This window comes from Rhineura floridana, chromosome 5 (assembly GCF_030035675.1).
Source record: "Rhineura floridana isolate rRhiFlo1 chromosome 5, rRhiFlo1.hap2, whole genome shotgun sequence".
Lineage (NCBI taxonomy): Eukaryota > Metazoa > Chordata > Lepidosauria > Squamata > Rhineuridae > Rhineura > Rhineura floridana.
The window spans coordinates 26,516,414-26,538,002 of record NC_084484.1 but is presented as its reverse complement, the minus strand read 5'-3'; the positions used below and the strand labels follow the sequence as shown (position 1 = coordinate 26,538,002).

At 43.8% G+C, this 21,589-nt stretch overlaps 1 protein-coding gene and 1 long non-coding RNA gene across 2 annotated transcripts; both read left to right on the top strand.

The window, feature by feature from the left end:
• The first annotated feature begins 4,769 nt into the window (after positions 1-4,769).
• Positions 4,770-9,743, top strand: KCTD12 (potassium channel tetramerization domain containing 12). The gene has a single exon (XM_061630024.1). The coding sequence runs from the start codon at positions 5,143-5,145 to the stop codon at positions 6,157-6,159; it is 1,017 nt and encodes a 338-aa protein (XP_061486008.1). The 5' UTR covers positions 4,770-5,142; the 3' UTR covers positions 6,160-9,743.
• Positions 9,744-12,286: 2,543 nt separating this feature from the next.
• LOC133385785 (uncharacterized) lies at positions 12,287-21,039 on the top strand. The gene is made up of 3 exons (XR_009762954.1): positions 12,287-12,383; positions 13,775-13,919; positions 19,562-21,039. It is a non-coding gene; the product is annotated as an uncharacterized LOC133385785 (long non-coding RNA).
• Positions 21,040-21,589: the final 550 nt, after the last annotated feature.

Genomic DNA, 21,589 nt, shown 5'->3' with positions numbered 1-21,589 from the left:
CATTTAGAGACCTTCCTGCTCATTCTGCTAAATGGGATCCTGTACTTCTTCCCCAGCATCACTACCTCCAACATTGAAATAGCCCCAATGGCTATTTCTGAGCAGCTTCAAATACTTATTCTTGGGTCTGGGATACCTGAGCTGCCACTTATGCTCACCTGCTTAAGAACTGAGATCTGCATCAGAGGCTGTTGACGTCTGCCTTAACTGGAGGAGTGTCAGCTTGGAAAGGGCCTCTTCACCTGCTTCTGGGACTCTCTTACCAGCAAAAGTCAACTCCTTACATTTAAGTCTGAAGTAGGGATGGAAAGCTCTGTCAATTTTGGTTCTCTCAGTTTCTCATTTTTCCAGTCTTAAATTCAGTTCACTTTTCTGCAGCAATTTGCAATTTTTTTTTAAATCCTCATGAAAATTCTCCAGCATTTTAGTGTGAATTTCTCCTAATAAACACATTTTGGAATAACACACACATTTTTTTCAAGCAGTTTCTTCTCATCTAATGTGTTTTTGTATTTTATTTTCACTCATATATTCATTCTTATGCACACTTTCCTCTAATATATGCATTTTTTGTGCACCTTGTTTGGTTGGCAAATTGCATCACAACATTTGAATAAGTTCACATTTTGAAGGATGGCTGTGTTTCGGTTCTTGTACTGTTTCATAAAGTGCGAATTTGATAGATTTGGCTCGAGATGTGAACTGAATCAAATTCCTCACCCATCCCTAGTCTGAAGCACAAGGGCAAGATTCCCCCACTCCGGGCTTTTAAATTGGTTTTATTGTTCACTGATGAGGAAGTGCTTGCTTGCCTCTTATATATACTGATTGTATTCTTTTGTTTTACTAACAGAGCAATCCAATACATATTTACTCAGAACTAAGTCCCGCTGTTCTTAAAGGAGCTTACTCCCTTGGAAGTGTGTTTAGGATTGTAGCCTAAGCCTGCAATTCCATACTCACTTACCTGAGAGCAAGCTCTGTTGACCTCAGTGGGACTTGCATCTATGTAAGCGTGCACAGGATTGCATTCCATGCAGTTTTTTTTTTAAAAAAAAACCCTGCTGTGTTTTACATCTCTTACAGTGCAATCTTATGCATGCTTTAGAAGTGTGTATATTCATTCATTGGTGATCACTCCTGGCGGAGTAAGATTGTCTTCCAAGATAAGGTCATCTGGAAACCTATGTCCTCACTGTGGGAGGCTGTGTGGATTCAGAATTGGCCTCCACAGAAGTGTGTATAGGATTGCAGTCTTAGTTATTTTATTCTGCTGTTTTATGGGTTTGTTTTTAAATTCTTTTTGTTACATTGGAAAAGCAGCTCCCACACTCTAATTAATTAATGCTATGGGATTGGTTAATTAATTGATAAGCTTATTTTTCAATACTCTCCTGCCCATATTAACTGCATAAATATAGCTCAATTAATTTTTATGGTCTTATTTTTATTTTTCCTATTACCAGCCAAGAGTGTCCTTTATAGCATTTCATCTGCTACCTGAGCAGAATGTTGTTAGTGGGGTTGTCAGGTTTTTTTTCCTCCTGTGCAAAATTTCTCAAAGGATTTTTGAACATCTCTCTATAAGTAACCTGCCAGCACAATCCCATCCATGCCTACTCAGAAGTAAGCACCATTGAATTCAATGGAGATGACTCCCAGTTCATACTTCTTCTTCTTCATTGGAGTTCTTATCTGCCCTTCACCATAAGGTTCTACGGCAGGTTCCAACAATATAAAATGAAAACAAAAGACTCAGAAATTTGGCAGGTGAAACTTTGTCCAGTATTAATGTCAGTAATTAATGCCCAGTATTAATGCCAGGAAAAGCTTCCATTTGAGTATTAGGCTACTGCTGAAGGCACAGAAGCAGGCAGGGCTGGCCCCACTATTAAAGCAGAGTGTGGCCATTGCCTTAGGCAACACAGCCTTTGCGCTCTGTTAAAAATCAGAGCTAGGTATGCTACAGCTTGTCCTATAACCCCAAAACTAGCCTGTTACTCTGTAAGACACAATCCCATTGACAGTGTTGATGTAAGATTAAGCTACCAGTCCAGGCGGCTTCTATACAAGAAACACATGGGTGTACCATCTTGTCCAAGTATGGGCAGGCCCCAGAACCAGGGTGAGTAGCTAAGCCCATTATATTCTGAATTCCAGTGCCATTCTCTGTGTGCCCTGACTTGGCCAAAATGACAAGAGCCACGCACAAGGAGGTACCAGCAGATTCAGGGTGACAGTGACAAGTGTAGAAATAAAGTATTTAGGAAAAACAGGAAGAGTGAAATCTGTAAAACAGCTCATGGGGACAGAGTATACCCAGTAACCATGGGAATCTGACTGTTGATAAGAGAAACAATACAAAACCTGGCTGGGAGAGGGCAGGGTGGCAGGTGCATGGGGAAGGCAGGGACAAGCTTGCTAGCTGGCTGCAATCATGTGCGCAGCACCAGCCAGTGTGGGATGGGCATCAGCTGGGTGTTTAAGAAAAGTTAAATGCTTGTCCCCCTAATAGGAGCACTCCAGACCTCAACTCTTTGTCTATAGGTTCCACTTGTTTAAAAACTATCAGCCTTTGGACAGGAGTCCATTTAGTTGCTAGTGTGTGTATGGTACATCCAGTGTTGGCTGGGTGTATGTGTTAGGCTCATGCACCTTCTCCCACAGGGGCTGATTCACCCAAGCGCTTGCACAGAGGCTTTAGTAAACATGAAAAGGAGCCTATGGGAAATGGTTCCTTTCCTGAGATCTGTCTATCTTTTTTTTCCACAGTAGATGGATAATGTGACTGGGGCTTATTCAGACAAGCACTTATTTGTGTAAGTTGTGGTTTGCACCAATGGTTCTATGTGTGGCAAGGAACAGTTCGCAAACTTCCTCCTCTGCCTCACATGAGCAGCCTGGGCTGTGTGTTAGCTAGCTCTAAGACCACCAATGCCATGCTTGGATCAGACTGAAGTGCACAGACACAAATCCATACCATTTATGATACTTTAAAAAAAAATCAGAGGAGAGGCCTGCAAAAGTAGCTCTATGAAAACAAAGCCTCTAATTGCATTTATGAAGACTGCAAACTCTTATACTGGAAGTGAGAATACACCATCACTTCCTGTATAGGATAGTTGAAATAAAATGCTTAAGGCTGCAACCTTATATATAATGTTATGGAGGAGTAAGTCCCATTGAACTCAGGGCTGGTAGCTCTGCAATGCTATGACTGCAATGTTAAGCGAGCCCCAGAAGGTAAGTAAAGAATCACAGTATAACATGCATATTTTTGCAGATAATCCCACAGTGAAGATACATGTAGAATTTAGTACAGAAAATGACAGTATAGTCTTTGAAGTCTAGTGATATATATTTCACTAATTAAAGTGGAGGGAGGGTCATAGGTTGTGGGTACATGGGAAACATAGTAATTTAAAAAATATCTAGAACAATCTTTGTCAAGGATCAAATTGGAATCAGAAGAGTTTTAGAAACCTATGGAAATGACTGGTATGTGTAAAAGCTTAGCATGAAATGTGGGTCTTTCATTTCCCTTGAGAAACTATGAAAAATCCTTTTATTAGAAAAGGAGCAGGAAAAAAACAGATGAGGGATGTGTGGAAGATTAATTTTTGCAAGACCAACATTAAAAAAGAGGAAGTCTGCCCAGAGGTCAGGAAGACATACAAAATCTATTTTTTGCATTCCCAAACTGAGAGAGGCTGCTGTTTGCAAAACCCACAGTGGTTTCAATAACATCATTCACATTAGTGGAACTGCTCTAGGGAAGCCAGCTTGGAGGCAAAGTTGCAGCAGTTTAGTGCCTGGTAGCATCTCTGCACCAGCACCTTGCCTTGGGTGGATAGTTACACTCTTTCCCTGAGTAAATCCATATATTCTGAGGCAGCCCTGCTGACTTCAACTGGCAGTCTCCAAAGGATGGGAACCTAAAGACCCATTGCCAATTTTGCATCACCACCACTCCTTCACTCCTATATAGTTCCTCAAATCTTTACCCTATTCATTCTTGTAGTAGCCCAGGCCCAGGGCATGCAACTGAAGCCAGCCAGCATACCTCACAGCATTCCCTGCCAATGGGCTAGTCCATCTTAAGTTAATTTTGCAGCAGCGCAGGTGACTTTCCACAGCTCACACCAGGCTCTTCTCTAACCTCAATAGTCTGGTTTAAAATACACTCAAAAGTAAATGCAGCTGATTTGCACCTGCATTTACAAGTCACCATATTCACTGAAATTCATAGGAGTGGAGACTACTCCAGAGAAAGTGGACAGCAGCAACCATTATCTGTTCACCTTTTGGGTCAGGTAAAGTAAATCCCCCCTCTTAACTCAATAGGGCTTACTTTCAATTAATCTTGGGGGGGGTACAGCTTTAAAAATCACTCTAGCAGCGCTTCCACCGCTGCTGCTGGACTCCCGCGGGTGTCAGTAGAACCGCTCCAGAGAATACATGTGTGGAGAATGGCAGCTTCATGTTTTGCAGAGCGATAGCAACCTTCTCCCCCTCCGTTCAAGGCAAGGAGGGAGCGAGCCTAGTATCACTGGATGGGTTGCACGCCGTTGAACAATTGCTTGGCAGTCTCTGTGACGGTGGCCTTTTTAGTAGGTTTTGGCCAGAGTTTGATTTCTCTCTCTCCGCCAAATAAATAAATAAAAGACAGGAAAGGGGGTGGGAGCTCTGCGCCCGGGCTCCTTTGCAATTGGGGAAGGAAGAGAAGAGGGAGGAAGAACCTCACGTCAATGTCAACCCGCTCCCCCCCCGCGCCGTCTGCTTCCCTCCCAGCCACCGCCACCTCCCCACGCCTCCTGCGAGGTTGCAGCGGCTGTACATAAACAGCCCCGCTTGCCGCCAGCGCATCGCAGCCGTGAGACCAGGGGACCGGCGCTTTCCTCCACTGAGGAACCCAAGGAGAGGATCGGGCACCGACAGAAAGCAGCCAGGGAAGGCGCGCCGCAAAGACGGAGACGAATCACGCCTAGGGAGACCCGCAGCAGAAGCTGCCCTTTGGAGCTGGGGGGGGGAACAGTTCAAGTTCAAAAGAAGGGGCAGACCCAGCGGAGAAGAGACGGGATCGTCCCAGCCTGGCGAAGACAAGGGCGCGGCCGCAGAGGAAGGGCTCGCTCGGGTATTGGCATGGCCTTAGCGGACAGCGGTCGGGGACTCCCCAACGGGGGCGGCGGGGGCAGCAACAGCGCCTTGAGGAGCGGGGCGCGATCGCAGCAGCAAGAGCTAGCGGCGTCGGTGACCGGCAGCGGCGAGGGATTCCCAGAGATCGTGGAGCTGAACGTAGGCGGGCAGGTGTACGTGACGCGCCGGGGCACGGTGCTCTCGGTGCGGGGCTCGCTGCTCTGGCGCATGTTCTCGCAGCAGGAGGCGGCCGAGCTGCCCCGCGACTCTAAGGGCCGCTTCTTCTTGGACCGCGACGGCTTCCTCTTCCGCTATATCCTGGATTACCTGCGCGACCAGGAACTGGTATTGCCTGAGCGCTTCCCCGAACGGAGCCGCCTACAGAGGGAAGCCGAGTACTTTCAGCTGCCGGACCTGGCGCGCCGCCTGGCGGCCGCCGGCGCATCAGCTGCGACGGCGCGCTTCTGCGGGCTCTTGCGCGACGCCTCCGTGTGCGCCGACGAGCCACCGGCGGGGCTGGGCTACCTGGAGGCGGACCTGCCCGAGGCCGGTGGCCCGGCTCTGTCGGCCTCGCCCACGTCCAGCCGCAGCCCATCAGGGGGTCCCCTCCTGGCGCCGTCGCTCTCCCTAGATGCCGGCGGGGTGGTAGCCGGGCGGCGCTCGGGCTACATCACCATCGGCTACCGCGGCTCTTACACCATCGGGCGGGACGCGCAGGCGGACGCCAAATTCCGCCGCGTGGCGCGCATCACGGTGTGCGGCAAGACGGCGCTAGCCAAGGAAGTCTTCGGCGAGACACTCAACGAGAGCCGCGACCCGGACAGACCCCCAGAGCGTTACACGGCCCGTTACTATCTCAAGTTCAACTTCCTCGAGCAGGCCTTCGACCGGCTCAGCGAGGCCGGCTTCCGCATGGCCGCCTGCTCATCCACAGGCACTTGCGCCTTCGCCCCGGAGCAGGGCGGCCCTGCCGACGACAAGATCTGGACCAGCTACACCGAGTACGTCTTCTGCAGGGAGTAAGAGTGAGGCGGGGGCCGAGGTACACGCAAGAGGGACAAGCGCAGCCTGGGCACCAGCCCCACACTCAAGACTTAAAAAGGCACATGCCATTACCCCAACCTTGGATGGCTAGGGCCTGTCTTTCAGAGGCCTCCTTAGGGTTGCCACAATTTTTGCTTTCAGGGGAGTTTAATAAATGTTCGAAAGGCTGATATTGAAGGGGTGTAGTCTTCCATGGTGCATCGCGCTAGGAGAGACAAAACTGCACCACTTGAATTTCTGCCACTTAAAGATGAGCCGTTGCCCAAGCAATAGGGTGGCAATCCTATGGCTCTTCCACATTTTAAGAACTGCATAGATAGGAAATCTCCATGTTGTTGTGTCTTCTGTATAACTCTTAAAGGTACAGAGGCCTCCCCTCTTCCACACTGACTCTTCATTTACATTCTGTGCACTTGTCCTGTGGTCATCCCTTCATAACTTTATGACCGCTCATCCACCTCTCAGTTCTTCATCCAAAGAATGCCTTCTATACATAGGTTTCTTACTTAAAAAGACACCCACCCCCTTTCCTAAACTATCTCGAGAACATCATTAATGTCCTTTTTTGGTGAAAGTTTGATCTGGAGATGACTTTACCCCTTACATGGATCTAGAGTGCCTCCTTTGGCCATTTCCATCTAATGTGCTGCATTATCTGATCAAATCCCTTCTCAAGTGCCAACTGTTGCAGAATGCAGTGCCTCAGATTCTACCCAATATGTGACCTGTTGATACCTCCAGAGGTAAAGCCTGGTTGGAGTGCCGTCCACATCGTCCTACTCACCCATCAACACACACAAACATGCCCCCTTCCTAACATGCATATATGTCTGAAGATATCTCTCTCGTTCGGTCTCAGGCTTCTCAGATTTTTCCTGGAAAATGCATGTTGTACACTTTGGACCTATGTTTCCCCTCCCCCCAGAGAATAAAGGGCCCCTTTCCCCTTTACAGCCACAGCCTTCTTCCCCCAGTCTCCCATTTTCCAGCCTTTTGCTTCTTTCTGTGTAATGGTGAAGGAACCATTATGTGGTCAGTCCCTTGCCATCCTTCTTGGTTCCCAGAAAGTGTTACCTTCTTGCCATGGGGTGGGAGAAGGGATGAGAGAGAAAAAAAAAATCATGTTGCAGTTCACAGCCACGTTGGTAGTGAGTTTGAGGACCTTTCTGATATTTCTTGTCCCGATGTTGCCTATCTTGATCCTAAATTGGATAAAGTCGGTGGAATGGAACAGCTATTTCTGACAGGTTACATTTTGTCCCTGCTTCTATATAATTTTTTCCTTTTTGGGAGAAATACTAGAAACTGTACAACAGGGACCTCGTTGTACCATTTTATTCCCTTTGCCTTCTCTGCCGTTTCCCAAAGGCTCACTCTTCAAATTCCTTGAACTGAATTACAAATGCAGTGGGTCAGAGAAGCCAGGGGCAGCCATCAAAGCAAATATCTTTGGATTTTTAAACCAATTGAACAGTTGGAACCTCCCTTTAAGAGCAGATCTCTTCAAAGGCATGAAGCAACAGTTCTTTAAAAAGTTCTTTGAGAGTATTTGTAAAATGTAATTCTCTCAAGGGACAATAGTAGAGTCTTTGAATGAAAATTCCTGTATTACCACTCCTTATATGTGTATGTGTGCCTGTGTATAATATATATATCCACTGTGCATTGTATAAATGTTCTGAAAGTAGACTATCAGGCTAGCCAAGGGTGGAGGTAAAGTGTTTGCTTCCAGAAACAGGATTTTGAGTGATACCACAGATTCACAGATCCATTAAGTGTTGTTTGCAACTCTTTGGGTGATATCTATCCAAGTCATAATCAAGAGGAGTAGACCTATTGAAGTCAATGGATATACTCTTTGTATAACTTGGCTGTATAGCACCCTCTATGTATTCTTGTTTGAGGTCTTCAAGGCCAAGTTTAATGCTTCTTTGAAGAGTCTATTGTTGGTTCCCCCCTCTCCCCAAGGCAAAAGAGCAGTGATTATACATTTGCTTGGTCGTGCTGCTGAATAGAATCAGGTGGGATTTTGTCTTTTTCTTCAAACGCACAAGGGTAAATTTGGCTCAGTATGTTTTCTGTTGGGGGTTAGTCCTCCTACAACATCATAGAAACATTAGTCCACAACTACATCGGCATTTTGGCTGGCATCATGTCCATAGGAAGGTGCCATGTCAATGTTTAAGCACAAGTTTTTACTCTGAATGTTTTGCTTTTTTCTCATTAAGCAGCAGAAGATCTAGACATAACAAGCACATTGTTCTTCTTGACTTAAAAGTATTGTCCGTGTCCAGTTGCAAACCAGTGGGCACTTTTCACATGACAGTCATTTGGTGATTCTTCAAGTGATGCACATTAAAACTTGATAATTTACTTAGACAAAATTAGTTTCTTAGAAACAGTGTCTTGATTCTTGGATTCAGAGTTATGGGCGCTACAGTCTAACCAAAGAATGTTTTCTTTAAGCTCTCCCCCCCTCTGCCAAAGCTATCACTTCAAAGAATAGAATTTTCTTATTTGAGTAAAATAAATTATTTTAAGATCCAGTGCTTGCCTGGTTGGGATTGTTGAGGGTGCACACGCGCGTGAGCCTTTCTTTTTAAGCTGAATGTGTGGCTGCAGCTTAAAACATTCATATTGTCATTCTTCTGGAGCTTTATAACCATCAGTCAAGACTTTATCCAGATGTTAACATCTCATATTCATAGAAGAGCATATTTTTGTTCTGTGGGAGGTAATTTTTAAATGATGTATTTTTTTCAAAGGAAGTATGAAAAAGAGACAGAGTGAGAGACAGAGAGAGAGCACTTTTCAATAAGGACAAGCAATAAGATAGCAATGGAAAGCCAGTGTCCCAGAAGAGAGAATGTACCCTGGTTGTCCTATGCCTTATTCTAAAATAATTCCATTGTGCATATTTTAGCTATATTGCAAGTGAGAGATTATTGATTGCAATTAAATATTTACAATGTCATTCCCGAGAGTTGATTACAGTCTTTTTCTAGTTTGTGTTGAGTAATTCTCTCCGAAGTATGTTTTCTAAAATTTTGTATACAATCCCGTTTTCAGTAAGTGCTTAAATGAGCTCTAACTAGGTTTTTTCTTTTTTCTTTTTTTTAATGAATCTTGTACTGTAGCTTACTAAGTCTATCATAAGAGTTATGAATGGAGGTTGTTTTAAATTGAATTTGTGACTTAGTGTGTATATAAAGTGTATAAACATTTTACACGAATCATTTAGTTTTTTATTCATTTATTAGCGCTATACAGATTTTCATATGCTGTACCTGGACAGAGTACTTTCATATTAAGGCTGTGTTTCTGTACCTATTTATATGGGGGAAGACTTGAGTACAAGCATCAGCAAAATGGTAGAAGTTTGTTTGTCTATACTTACTTGCTTGAATGTGAATTAACAGCTAAACTTCCTGATGGTTAAATGCACCCCTCCAATGAAAACTCTTGTATTTTGATTAGTGAATGTTTATTTGCAAGCAGACTACCCTAAAGCTCCTATTATTTTTTAAACAAGGATGGGTATAATAAAATGAACTCACTAGTAATTCTGTAATTGTGTTCTGTATCATTAAGTCTATTGGCGGGATACTGAGTTTCCATTAACAGCCGCGTGACTGAGGATACATACGTTTATAATTTAGCAAAATCAGAAAATCATCCTTCCTCACCACACCTGCACTGTTTGTGTGAGAACAGGTCTTGGCAGCCATTTAAGGCTTCAATTCTATGCCTGCTTTCTTGGAAGTAAGTCTCATTGAACATATAACACTGCCAAATATAAAGTGCCTCTAGCTCAGAATGGGCTACTTTGACTGACAGCAGATCTCCAGGGAAAGAGACAGTTTTTTCCCAGCTCCGCACACTCAGATTGTTTTCACTGGAAATGGCAAGGACGGGACGTTGTGCAAAGCATGTGCTCTACCACCAGGTTTGAGGCCCTTTCTGACAAAGGCAGCAACACTGAGATCCTTTCCATGTGAAATGAATGGACTTCCAAGTATCAATATGTTTTAGGGTTAGGTTGCAACACTCACTCTTATTATAATCCAAAATGTAGGAAACTCAATGTTTCTTTATTGTTGAACACCTATAAATTCAGGTGCATCGGATTTGGTTTAGGGTTCTAAATTAGGTAACCGTCACGTTAGCTCAAGAATAGCCTAGAGTGGTGCGCTCCAGATGTTGTTGGACTACAGTGCCCATCAGCTCCTGCCAGCATGGCTAACGGTCAGGGATTATGTGAGTTTTAGTCCAACATTTGGAGGGCACCATGTTGGCTACCCTTGGACTAATTCTACCAGCTTGATAGGCATTATTGCATAATACCTCTTGATCCTGAACACATCTATTTTGGAAATTGATGCTACTAGAATCAGTACACATATTTAAGATTAGGAAGGTTAGAAGTCAAAGTGGAATATGTGTGAGAGTTCAAGTACTATTTTTGGGAGACAGTATTTCCCTTACCATATATTCAAAGTTATCTTTGTGACACTGAGGGACAGATACTTTAAAGAGATTGGGTGGAGTGAAATTTCCAGGATTCCAACAAGAACCTGCCCATAAGAAGCTCCAGGCTCCCATTGGCCAATGGATTCATACAACAGTAGAATGTTGTTGTTAAGGTTATTATTATATAATAAATTTTATATCCCGCCCTTCCTCCCAGTAGGAGCCCAGGGTGGCAAACAAAAACACTCAAAAACATCCTAAAAACAGACTTTAGAATATATTCAAACAAAACATCTTTAGAAACATGTTAAATCAAAACATCTTTTTTAAAAAAAGCTTTAAAAAATCTTAAAAAGTATTCCAACACAGACGCAGAATATGGTAATGTGTGTTTTGTAAAGGGCATATGTGATGTTTCATGTATGCATACTACTATCTGACTTTAACCAGATTTGGATATTGTCTAAGCTTAGTTATTTGAATCTATGCTGTGTTGCAAGGATACCCACAAACACACTCTTAGTTCTCTTATTGAAATCAATGGGCTTGAAATTCTTTAATTTTCATTTAATTGTTGTCATGTTGGGTTTTGGATGTGCTGGGAGTGTGTGTGTGTATGAAAGTTCAGATATGCAGCTGTCCTGCCCCACCCCTGACAGTATGGAATAGCCCAGGAATAGTTTTTCTCATGTGACCTGGGTTTTTCTTAAGATTTTAAAAAAAAGCCAGTCCTGTGGCATCTAAAAGGCTGAGAAATGTATTGTGTTACAAGTTTTCATATATGAAGAATGATATAACAGGGCTTTGTGAAATGGTGGTATGTGTACATCCTGTTGTTTTTCTAACTAATTTTATGATGTCATGGGGTTAATGATTGGTGAGGCAGTTTAAAAAGATCTTAGTGATGTTTCTCCCTCTATAGCATTGTGTTTGATGCTTGAGAAAAAGACTTATATTTCTGCCTTTTGAAGTTCTAGCTTCACTATACATTGCTTCTATAAAAGCACCACATAATCGGCACAACCTAAATTAAGCTAAGTTTCTAGTTGAAATGAATGCATTAAAGTCACAAATATATATTTAAGAATCCACATAGAGGTGCACAACTAAATGCCAATTAATTTTCTTTCATTTTCATTATAAGGACTCAGCTTGGATCTTAGGAAGATGACGGCCCCATTCACATGGAGGTTTAGTGTGGATCTGGTGCTTTTTGCAGATCCTTTTAATTTGGACCGTTTACACGATGTTTTTGCCAACGCGAGTGCATTCAGCTGCTATTGCCTTTAAATCCAGATTAAATCAATGTGATAAAAATCAGAAATTTGTTTGAAAATCTGTACCCGCTTCGGTGCCCACTTGCCGTGTAGTTGCTTTTCTCCGCTGTTTTTGGTTGCACGGGTTGTTCCCCATTTTAGATCCTCTCTTTCTCCGCCCCCTACACTGTCTATGGACGTCAATGTGTTTCCTGACGCTGACGAACAAACTTCCAGTCACTCTAGCCTTCCTTTCCCCCACTTCCCCCCCCGAACAAGTTCCCTTCTTCAGTCCTTTAAACCAGCGACGCGCTTCGTTTACTTGCTATTTTTACTTCTCTCAACATATATTTTTGTACGTTACGCTTAGACATATGCCGCCGTCCTCATCGCCCTCCTTCCTAGCCCTGCTGGGTGCCCTTTGCTGCAGCAGTTTCGTCCAGGAGGTTGACGCTATCACACGCCAGCTGCTACAAGGTGAGAGCCGCGACAGACAGGCGTTGCTGGTGGTGCTGTTACTGCCGCTGCTGCTTCTTTCTCTCACAGCCCCTCAGGAGGAGGAGGCCCCAGGAGGGTGGCGGCGGCAGAGGAGGAGCCCCTGCTTGCTCCTCATATCTCACAATTGCCGGTGATGAAGTTGTGTGCGCACAAACACAAAAATATACACACTCTGCACTGTAAACATTTTGTTCGTTCTTCACAAAAAAGCTATGTGTAGAGGAAATGAAACTGACAACAGAAAAAAGTAATTTTGTGTCAGTTGCACCCCCCACTGTCTCCTGGCTTAGCATGAAATTGACAGAAAACCCCTCCCCTTCTCGATTAACGAGGGGAATGTTCCGGAGGGAGTTAACATGTAAATTTGGGGGTGGGGCCACAAGGAAACAGTGATGCTAATAAACGTGAATGTGTGTGAATGCAAACCAGGAAAACAGTGAATTGGAAGATAGGGAGGACAGACATGTGTGAACCATGGAACTCTTATCTCGATGGAAAAAACTTCGTATCCAATATGGATTTTAGCTCCCATGTGAACCTGGCCTATCTTTCCTGTTGGAATTTCCCCAAAGAAGGTTTAAATGTATGCGAAAGGTTTGCACTAACAGAAAACTGAACTTACATTAGACTGCTGCTGAGATTTCTGTACAGTAGGGCCCCACTCATATGGTGGGTTATGTTCCAGACCTCCACCTAAAAGCGAAACCTGCCGAAAAGCAGAACTCCATCAATAAAATGGCGCCCAACGCCCAAAAAATGCTGTAAAAGTGGAATAAGCACCGTATGAGTGGGGCCTTACTCTATTTGAAAGCCGCCGTATTAGCGGAACATTGCAAAGCGGGCCACTGAAACGGGGGCCCCTACTGTACTATGCATTGCAATCCTAATGGGATGATATACTTGTTTTGATTCATGGAAAATTACTCATTAATTGCAAGTAAAATTCCTTTTATTTTGTAAATAAAGTGAAGCATTTATCTATTTAGGCTGCAATCATATATCTACTTACCTGAGATTAAGCCTTACTGAACTCAGTGGGACTTCTGAGAAGATATGTATAGGATTTTGCTCTTAATTGATTGAGGGAATGCTGGTCTATTAAAGCAATTTTTCAAAAACACATTTGATAAATGTATAGTAGTGTGGTTTGACGTTTGTTTCTTCACAGTGTTCAGAAGTAAAGGTTTTGTAGTCACAGTAAGATTAATAGACAAAAATTTAGTTTGTATGATGTTTGGGACAGCTTTTGTGTTATCTTTTCTGAAGAGTGAAACAAAGGCATTTTACAACAGCAAATACCGTATTTATGTAGACTCCTTGCACTTATGCAAAATGCTGCATATATTAAGACAGAAATCTTTGCTTAATAGAATCCATAAGTCGAGTCTGGGAAAGGCTGTTACTGCTTTCACAGTTGACCAAAATTATGCAAGGTGCAACTTTTCCTGCTACAGTGTTGCTGTGATGAAAGAAGCAGCACCTGACAGCAATTGATCTTCTGTGCAATTCTTAGAGGTACAGTAGCCTTTCTGGCATCTAGATGTGGCGATTCTCTCTTGCAGATCAATTCTGAATGTAGTAGGGCTCAGCAAAAACAGGGATGCTTTTTAAGAACATAGAAAGCTGACATATGTCAAGTCAGACCGTTACTCCTTCTAGCTAAATATTCTGAGTAAAAGCAGCAGCTCTCCACCCTTTCAGCTAGGAGATTTTTCCGGGTATACGTGGAGATGCCAGGGATTGAAACTTTTGCATGCAAAACACATGCTTTATCAGTTATGGCTCTTCCCCTTCCTCTCAAACGTTGTAAAAAAAAAGTAGCTTTATTTTTTAAGAATGGATCAAAAACCTGCAAAAGTGTCTTGTCCATTCAAGGTGAAGATAATAACCCTCACTCTGAATTGGCTTTGAGACATCATTACATAACCAACCCTGATTGGCTGCATGGGGACATCACAAAGCCAATTCACAGGCAGGGCAGGAAGTACTACCTTTATTCTGAATGGGCTTTGTGTTATTGTCATGTCAGTGTTGAGTAATGTGCCATTTGTCTCCCTTGCTGTGATGGCTAGGATCACACAAAGGGGAAACAGACCCATTAAAAACGGTACTGAAAAGAAAACAGAGAGGGTGAACACAATGCCTGCAAACACTTATGAACAAACTTGGGGAAAAAGTATATTTGAGTGGTTTGGAGGGGCATTTTATTCCCCTAAAAGTGCTATTTTTGTGCTGAAAATGCTTGACTAAGATCATTTAGCGTATGCCAAATACATTTTGAGAGTTTACTCATTATATCTGCAAGAGTTAGATAGGACTTTCAGTTCAGGTGAGCTGTAGCTGTTGTCTTTGATACCAACTCCTCCCTACTGATTTTGGCTCATTAACTGGGAAACAGGAGAAAATTATATATTTCAGTGGATCCATGATAAAACTACTTTGTACCAGCAAGCTGTCACTGGCTGGGGAAGCACGGCACTGTGCTAAGACCATTTCCTTTGTAGTTCTGGCACATAGAATATGCATGTATCTATCCACCCAGACCCACTGGAGAAACACAGCAGGGTGTTCCTAGTTGCTGTATGACATGACATGCTGTCTTTCCTTACACGATAGAAGATAGTAAGGACCCTTGATGCAATGCAACACAACTAGGCAGAGTGGAAAGGGATGTGTGCAAATAACAGAGTGAGCAATCACCACTGCTTATTTATTGGCTACATTAAAACCCAACATTTTTATTCACTGTTGCTGGTACTGTCCACCAGTAAATAAATAACTATTTTGGATTCCACAACCAGACTTACTGTTTTCAAAGCTGCATAAAGTGTCTATAAAAGTCCAAGTGTAGTCTGCAGCAGATTTCCACATCCTGTGTCCCCCATCAACCTGAACCTAGCCCATCAGTCATATCTGTTGTGGCCTGCCAGGGGCCTGACTATGCCTTTTTTGCAGTTCCAGGTGGGCAGCAAACTAAGACCATAAAAGCATAAGAGCACCCCTGCTGGATCAGTCCAATGACCCATCTAGTCCAGCATTCTGTTCTCACAGTGGCCAACTAGATGCCTATGGGAAGCCCACAAGCAGGATCTGATCGCAAGGGCACTCTCCTCTCCTGTGGATTCCAGCAACTGATATTCAGAAGCAAACTGCCTCCAACTGTGGAGGCAGAGCATAGCCATCATGGCTAGTAGCCACTGATAGCCTTATCCTCCATGAACTTGTCTAATCCTCGTTTAAAGCCACCCAAGTTGGTGGCCATCACTGCATCCTCTGGGAGTGAGTTCAATAGTTTAACTATGAACTGTGTGAAGAAGTACTTTCTTTTGTCTGTCCTGAACCTTCCAACATTCATCTTCCTTGGATGTCCATGAGCTCTAGTGCTGTGAGGGAGAAAAAACTTTTCTGTATCCATTTTCACCATGTCATGCCTAATTTTATGCACTTCTGTCATGTCACTTCTTACTTGCCTTTTCTCTAAACTAATAAGATCCAAGTGCTGCAACCTTTCCTCATAGGGGAGTTGCTCCATTCCCTTGATAATTTTGATTGCCCTTTTCTGAACCTTTTCCAACTTGGCAATATTCTTTTTGAGGTGAGGTGACCAGAACTGTAACAGTATTCCAAATGCAGCCACACCATAGATTTATACAACAGCATTATGATATCAGCAGTTTTATTTTCAATAGCTTTCCTAATGATCCCTAGAATAGAAATTGCCTTTCTTCACAGCTATAAACAATTTATAAACTGGTTACAAAGCACAGGTCCCAATACTGATCCTTGAGGGACTTCAGTTTCCCTATCTCTCCATCAGGAGAACTGTCCATTTATTCTTACTCTCTAGTTCCTATTTCTTAACCCGTTCCTGATCCACAGGAGGACCTCTCCTCTTATCCCATGACTGCTAAGCTTACTTAGAAGGTAAACAGAAGATATATCAAGAGAAGGTAACAGAAGGTAAACAGTAGATATATCAAGTTTCCGGTAGGCACCATATGAGGCTGTTGGCTGCATTTGGCTTAACAGGTTGCAAACCCTGCAGGCCTGGTCTAGACACACTAAAACATTTCAGTGGTATTTCACTGCGGGTCAGAGTTCCTAGAGAACTGGACACCCTGAAGCACAGGAGAAATGTATGGATAGTGTTTTCTTACAAGTAGGCAATCTGTAGTCAGTGTATTTATGTACTAAACTTGTGTTACTTTTTAAACTTATTTTCAAAGCAGTTTACAACACGCAACATTTAATAACACATTTCCATAATCCATAAACTTAAACAACCAGCACTAGGATAAAATTCAAACTACGGACTTGATTAAAAGGCCTAGCGTAAAAAGAAAAAGGCAATGAGCCGACTTGTGTGCTTCCCTTTCCTCTTCTGGTGCAGCTACAGGGAGGAGTTTGGAAGCATTTGCTTCCATTTTAGATAAAGCATAGTTTAATCTTGAAAATCTGCATTAATCTTTAAAATATATTAAAACAAAACATCTTTAAAAACATTGTTTTAAAAAAGCTTTAAGAACATATTAAAAAAACAATTCCAACACAGATGCAGACTGGGATAAGGTCACTGCTTAAAAGACTTGTTGAAAGAGGCAGGTCTTCAGTAGGTGCCGAAATATTATATTATTGAAGGGGAGGGAATTCCAAAGGGTAGGTGCCACAACCCTAAAGGTCCGCTTCCGCTGTTGTGCAGAATGGATGTCTTGATAAGATGGTATCTGCAGGAGGCCCTCACCTGCAGAGCACAGCGATTGACTGGGTATATAAGGAGTAAGATGATCTTTCAGATATCCTGGTCCCATGATGTATAGGCCTTTGTTTGCCAAAACCAGAACCTTGAACTTTGAACTTACCTTGCAAGTCTCCCCCCTCCTTAGCTGCACCATGGTGAAGAGGAGATGGGACTGGTGGAGGAGGAAAGATAGAAATGAATGTAGGGAGCAAACCAAGGAGAGAGATAGAAGGTTGAAAAGGAGAGCGTTACAGAATGGGCACTGGAGAGGGGGGGGTGATGAGTGTGAATGGCCAAGTGTTTGGATGTGAATAGGGGTATTTGTGTGAGTAGGGTGTATAGGCCTAAGAATGGGGTGTGCATGTAGCTGTGGCCCTGCCCACTTTCAGCTGCCCATTGCTGAAAAGTGGGCCCTATAAGTTGTCCCATGAAGGAATGCAGCCCTCAGGCTAAAAGTGGGGTCCCCACTCCACTTTTAAATCAATTAACATCCCCTTCCCCAGCATTTGGGTAAAAGGGGCATATGCTCTTGATCAGTGTTCTTTACCCTTGGGTCCCCAGATGTTGCTGGACTCTAACTCCCACCATTCCTAACCAGCTTAGGTCAGGGATTATGGGAACTGTAGTCCAACAACATCTGGGGACCCAAGGTTGAAGAATACTGCTCTGGATCAAGCTTGTGGAAACTTTTTCCTGTGAAATGCCACTGACTCACGAGTAAAATCAATGGGGGGCTGCAACTGATGATGTATGGAGTCAGATCCAATGGTGGGTGGAGGGAGAGTGAAACGTGAGTGGAGTTTACGGCACTGTATCACTCTCTTGCTGGGCCAGTCCATCCCTTCTGTATCTGTCTTTCTTGTACACAAACACACATGCACACAAGAAGTGCAAGTCATTCCCAGAGGGACTGTCCAGAAAGCCAGAGTGGGCCCACAGTGTCCAGAGGGACAGATGATGCTGAGAACCTAGGCACAATCTAACACAGTCTTTCCCAACCAGTGTGCCTCCAGATGTTGTTGGACCACAACTCCCATCAGCCTCAGCCAGCATTGCCAATGGTCAGGAAAGATGGGAGTTGTGGTCCAACAACATCTGGAGGCACACTGGTTGGGAAAGGCTGGTCTAACATTTAGGGGACTTTTTCTTTCTTAGCTGTGCCCCAGCCATTATGTCAGATATGGGGCGGAGTGACTCAACTTTGCTAGCAAGCATGGTAACCTCTCCATTTTCCTGGGCTCAGCACAATGGCAAGACCAGAGTTGAAATGAGGGATGGTCTACACGGATACGGATATCACTTGAGTTCTCACTAAATAGCTCACTGCTGGGGCTGGGACAAGGTTTTTGCTGCCCTTAAGTGAATATAGATTTTGTGTTTCACTCTACCCTTGCCATATCATGTAACAGGTTTTTGACTTACTAATGAAACAGAGACAGAATCATGCACGCTAGCTTAGGTTTTTGCAAATTCATTTGGTTTACTCAAACAGATTAGCACCACACAAGCAAAACATACGTGAAACGCTTTATACTGCACATAGCTTGTAGGTTGCTTCTGAGTTAACTGGATGGTCAGTCTTTTCACCATGGTAGCAGAAAGTGGAAGTGGATTGGACCTCCTCAGTGGCAGAGAGATTGGCAAAGGCACCCATTTCTGCTCTTTGCTTCTGTAACGACGGAGAGTACACTTGATCAAGACATGCGGCTGTGACTATCATGACGGGACCCTGCACTTCTGAGTTTGCCACTACACTACTGCTTCTACAGCACTCTTGTCTCACACCCCACAAGAAGTAGTGATAGCCACCCACTTAGATGGCTTTAAAAGAGGGTTAGAACGTGAGTGAGGCTTCCCATAGGCATCTGATTAGCCACCGTGAGAACAGGATGCCGGACTACATGGGCCCTTGGCCTGATCCAGCAGGGCTCTTCTTCTGATGTTCTACCACATGATCCACCAAGTCAAATGGAGCCCTTTGCCTGCCTGAGATTGCAGAACTGGGAGTGCGGGGGAGGGGGAGCGTCGAGCACTTGACAGGCCACAATACACGTCAACATTTGACACGGAGGGTCACTTGTTGTACAAGTTCATCACTGGGACTGTCCCTCTTTGTGGTATCAGAATCAAACAGACAAGTAAAAAGTGTTTTCCTTTACTCCTGTCCTTGTTATCTCTGATGCTTGGAGCAAACAGGGAATAGCAAGCACCTGCTGGAAAGAAGGAGACAATTTAGCTATGCTAATTTACTTGTTTAGTCAAAACAGGAAAAGTCAATTTTCTGAACAGGCATGGGTAATTATAAAGAAGAATGGGCTATTTCCCTCTTCTCTGAGAGTTAGCTCTTTTGATCATGCCCATAGATACAAATATAGATGACTAACACTTGCTCACTCAGTCTTCTGTATCATCCTTCTAGGTACTGAGGGGACATTTTGCTGCTTGAGGCAAAGAACAAGTTGCGCCTCCATCATCAGACTGACAGTTGACTCTTACTTCAACACTGAGGAGGGCATCGCATTTTCCACTGCACCTGAGGCTAGTCAGCTAGCTTAGGAGACACACAGACCTGTCCTCTATCACCTCAGCATCACTCCCCGCCAGCTGCCTCACTCTGACCAAAGGCAGGGCAAGCCTCGCTTCCTCCAGATTTCTAACTGACTTTAGAAGTGTGGTAAAGTCAGAGGGCAGTACAGACTGAAGCAAGGTCAAACTCAGATATTTCAACAGAGCCAGGCTTTGCTCATGTTGTGAATCTTGAGGAGGAACTTGAAAGAGAAAAGACCAGAATCTTGACAGAGGTGGGAAGGCTGTGCTAAGCAAGGAGATCAGCATGGAGTGGAGATGAGGCGATGTCAGCAACACACCATATTCAAGGCCTGACGCTTACCTTGAAGTTACATATTTCAAGGCTGATTTGAATCTTAAATTGCCAAAAGCAAAAATCCAAAAGTGTTTCACAATGTAGTCAATAGTTTCACATGGCTTCACCACCCATACTACATCTCTGAATAGGGCTGGAGACAGATTATAATTGGCGTGTGTGTGTGTGTGTGTGTGTGTGTTTTAAGAGTTAAACTGGTATACAACAGGACTCATTGTGCGCAAGCTCTTTTTCTTTTGTTCCGTTGTCACCTGTGATCAAACAAGGTTTTGCATAAATCAACAAACCCTGTTTGACCAGAGACAGCAGCAGGACCAAAGAAAGGTGTCAGCATCTGTGGGCAACGAACAATGTCTCCGTCCTAACACTTTCCGTTCTCTCTCTCTCTCAAACTTTATTCTGCAGAAGAGAAGAAAACGGGAAGAACTCAGCATGGCACTGACTGCCACACTCCTAGCAGAGTGACAGCTGCAGTGTGCAATCTGTTAAACACAAAAGCAACCTCCCCCCAATTTTTAAAAAAATATGCTGAGAAGCAAAAGACAAGGAATGTAGATTTGGAAAAATTTAATCAACGGTAATTATGGATGAAGAAGAGGAGTAGCTCATCAAGCATCTACTTGACATTTTGAGTGGGTTGTCAAGAAGGTGGATAATGCCAGCAGGAGATGTTTTGCTTTTTTTACACAGCCACATCCCACTGCACTCTTAAGAAAGAAAAAACAACTAGTCAACTTCTGAAAAGTCCCCGCTTAGTCTATAGGCCTAAATCAAGCACCCTGCTGATTGCTTGATCTGGAACAGTACTTGTCATTAAAGTGTTACTTTTCTTTCATTCTGCCATTCCACACATTACACAGCAACATTACACAGCAACATCCCTGGGTTTGTCACCATAGGTACGCTAAAGTTGGTGGGATGGGCCCAGTGATAGGGCACATGCTGGCCCAAGCCAAAGAGCAAACCAAGTAACTTCTGCCTGGGGTGCCAAAATTTCAGGGACACCTGTCTCAGCTACGGAAATGTCTAGAGCACTACAGCTGATCTTCCTCTCCTGCGGCGCGATCAGCTCAAGCGAGTGCAGGAGTCTGATCGTGCCAGAAGAGGAGGAGATCAGCTGTAGTGCTCTACAGCTGATCTTCCTATTCTTGGGTAAGATCAGCTGGAGTGCGGGGAGCTCCAGCCCCCCACCAGCTGATTGCCCTGCTGGCACCGTATTAGCGGAACACCGAGAAGCGGGGCGCCAAGAAGTGGGGCCCTACTGTATCTCGTTTTGTTTTCTCCTTTTCTTTGGGTCTGTGTTCTCTTGTTGCATAATATCTGAAAAATTCAATAAAAATAGTTTCAAAAAAGGTAATACGACATATTTCTCTAGGCAACATTTAGGATCAATTAAACAAGCATCTCACTGTAGTTTAAAAATTAAGGTGCAATAAATAAATATAAAGGATAAATTGTAAAAAAAGAAAACCATGTCAGAAAATCGGTTAGAAAATTTCTAACAAACTGGATGAGTACAGAGTAAATAAGAAAAGCCTTGCTAGAGCAGGCCAAAGGCCCATC

What these genes read in the sequence shown, in the direction of transcription:
- KCTD12 (XM_061630024.1), top strand. Translation starts at nt 5,143, where the DNA reads ATGGCCTTAGCGGACAGCGGTCGGGGACTCCCCAACGGGGGCGGCGGG.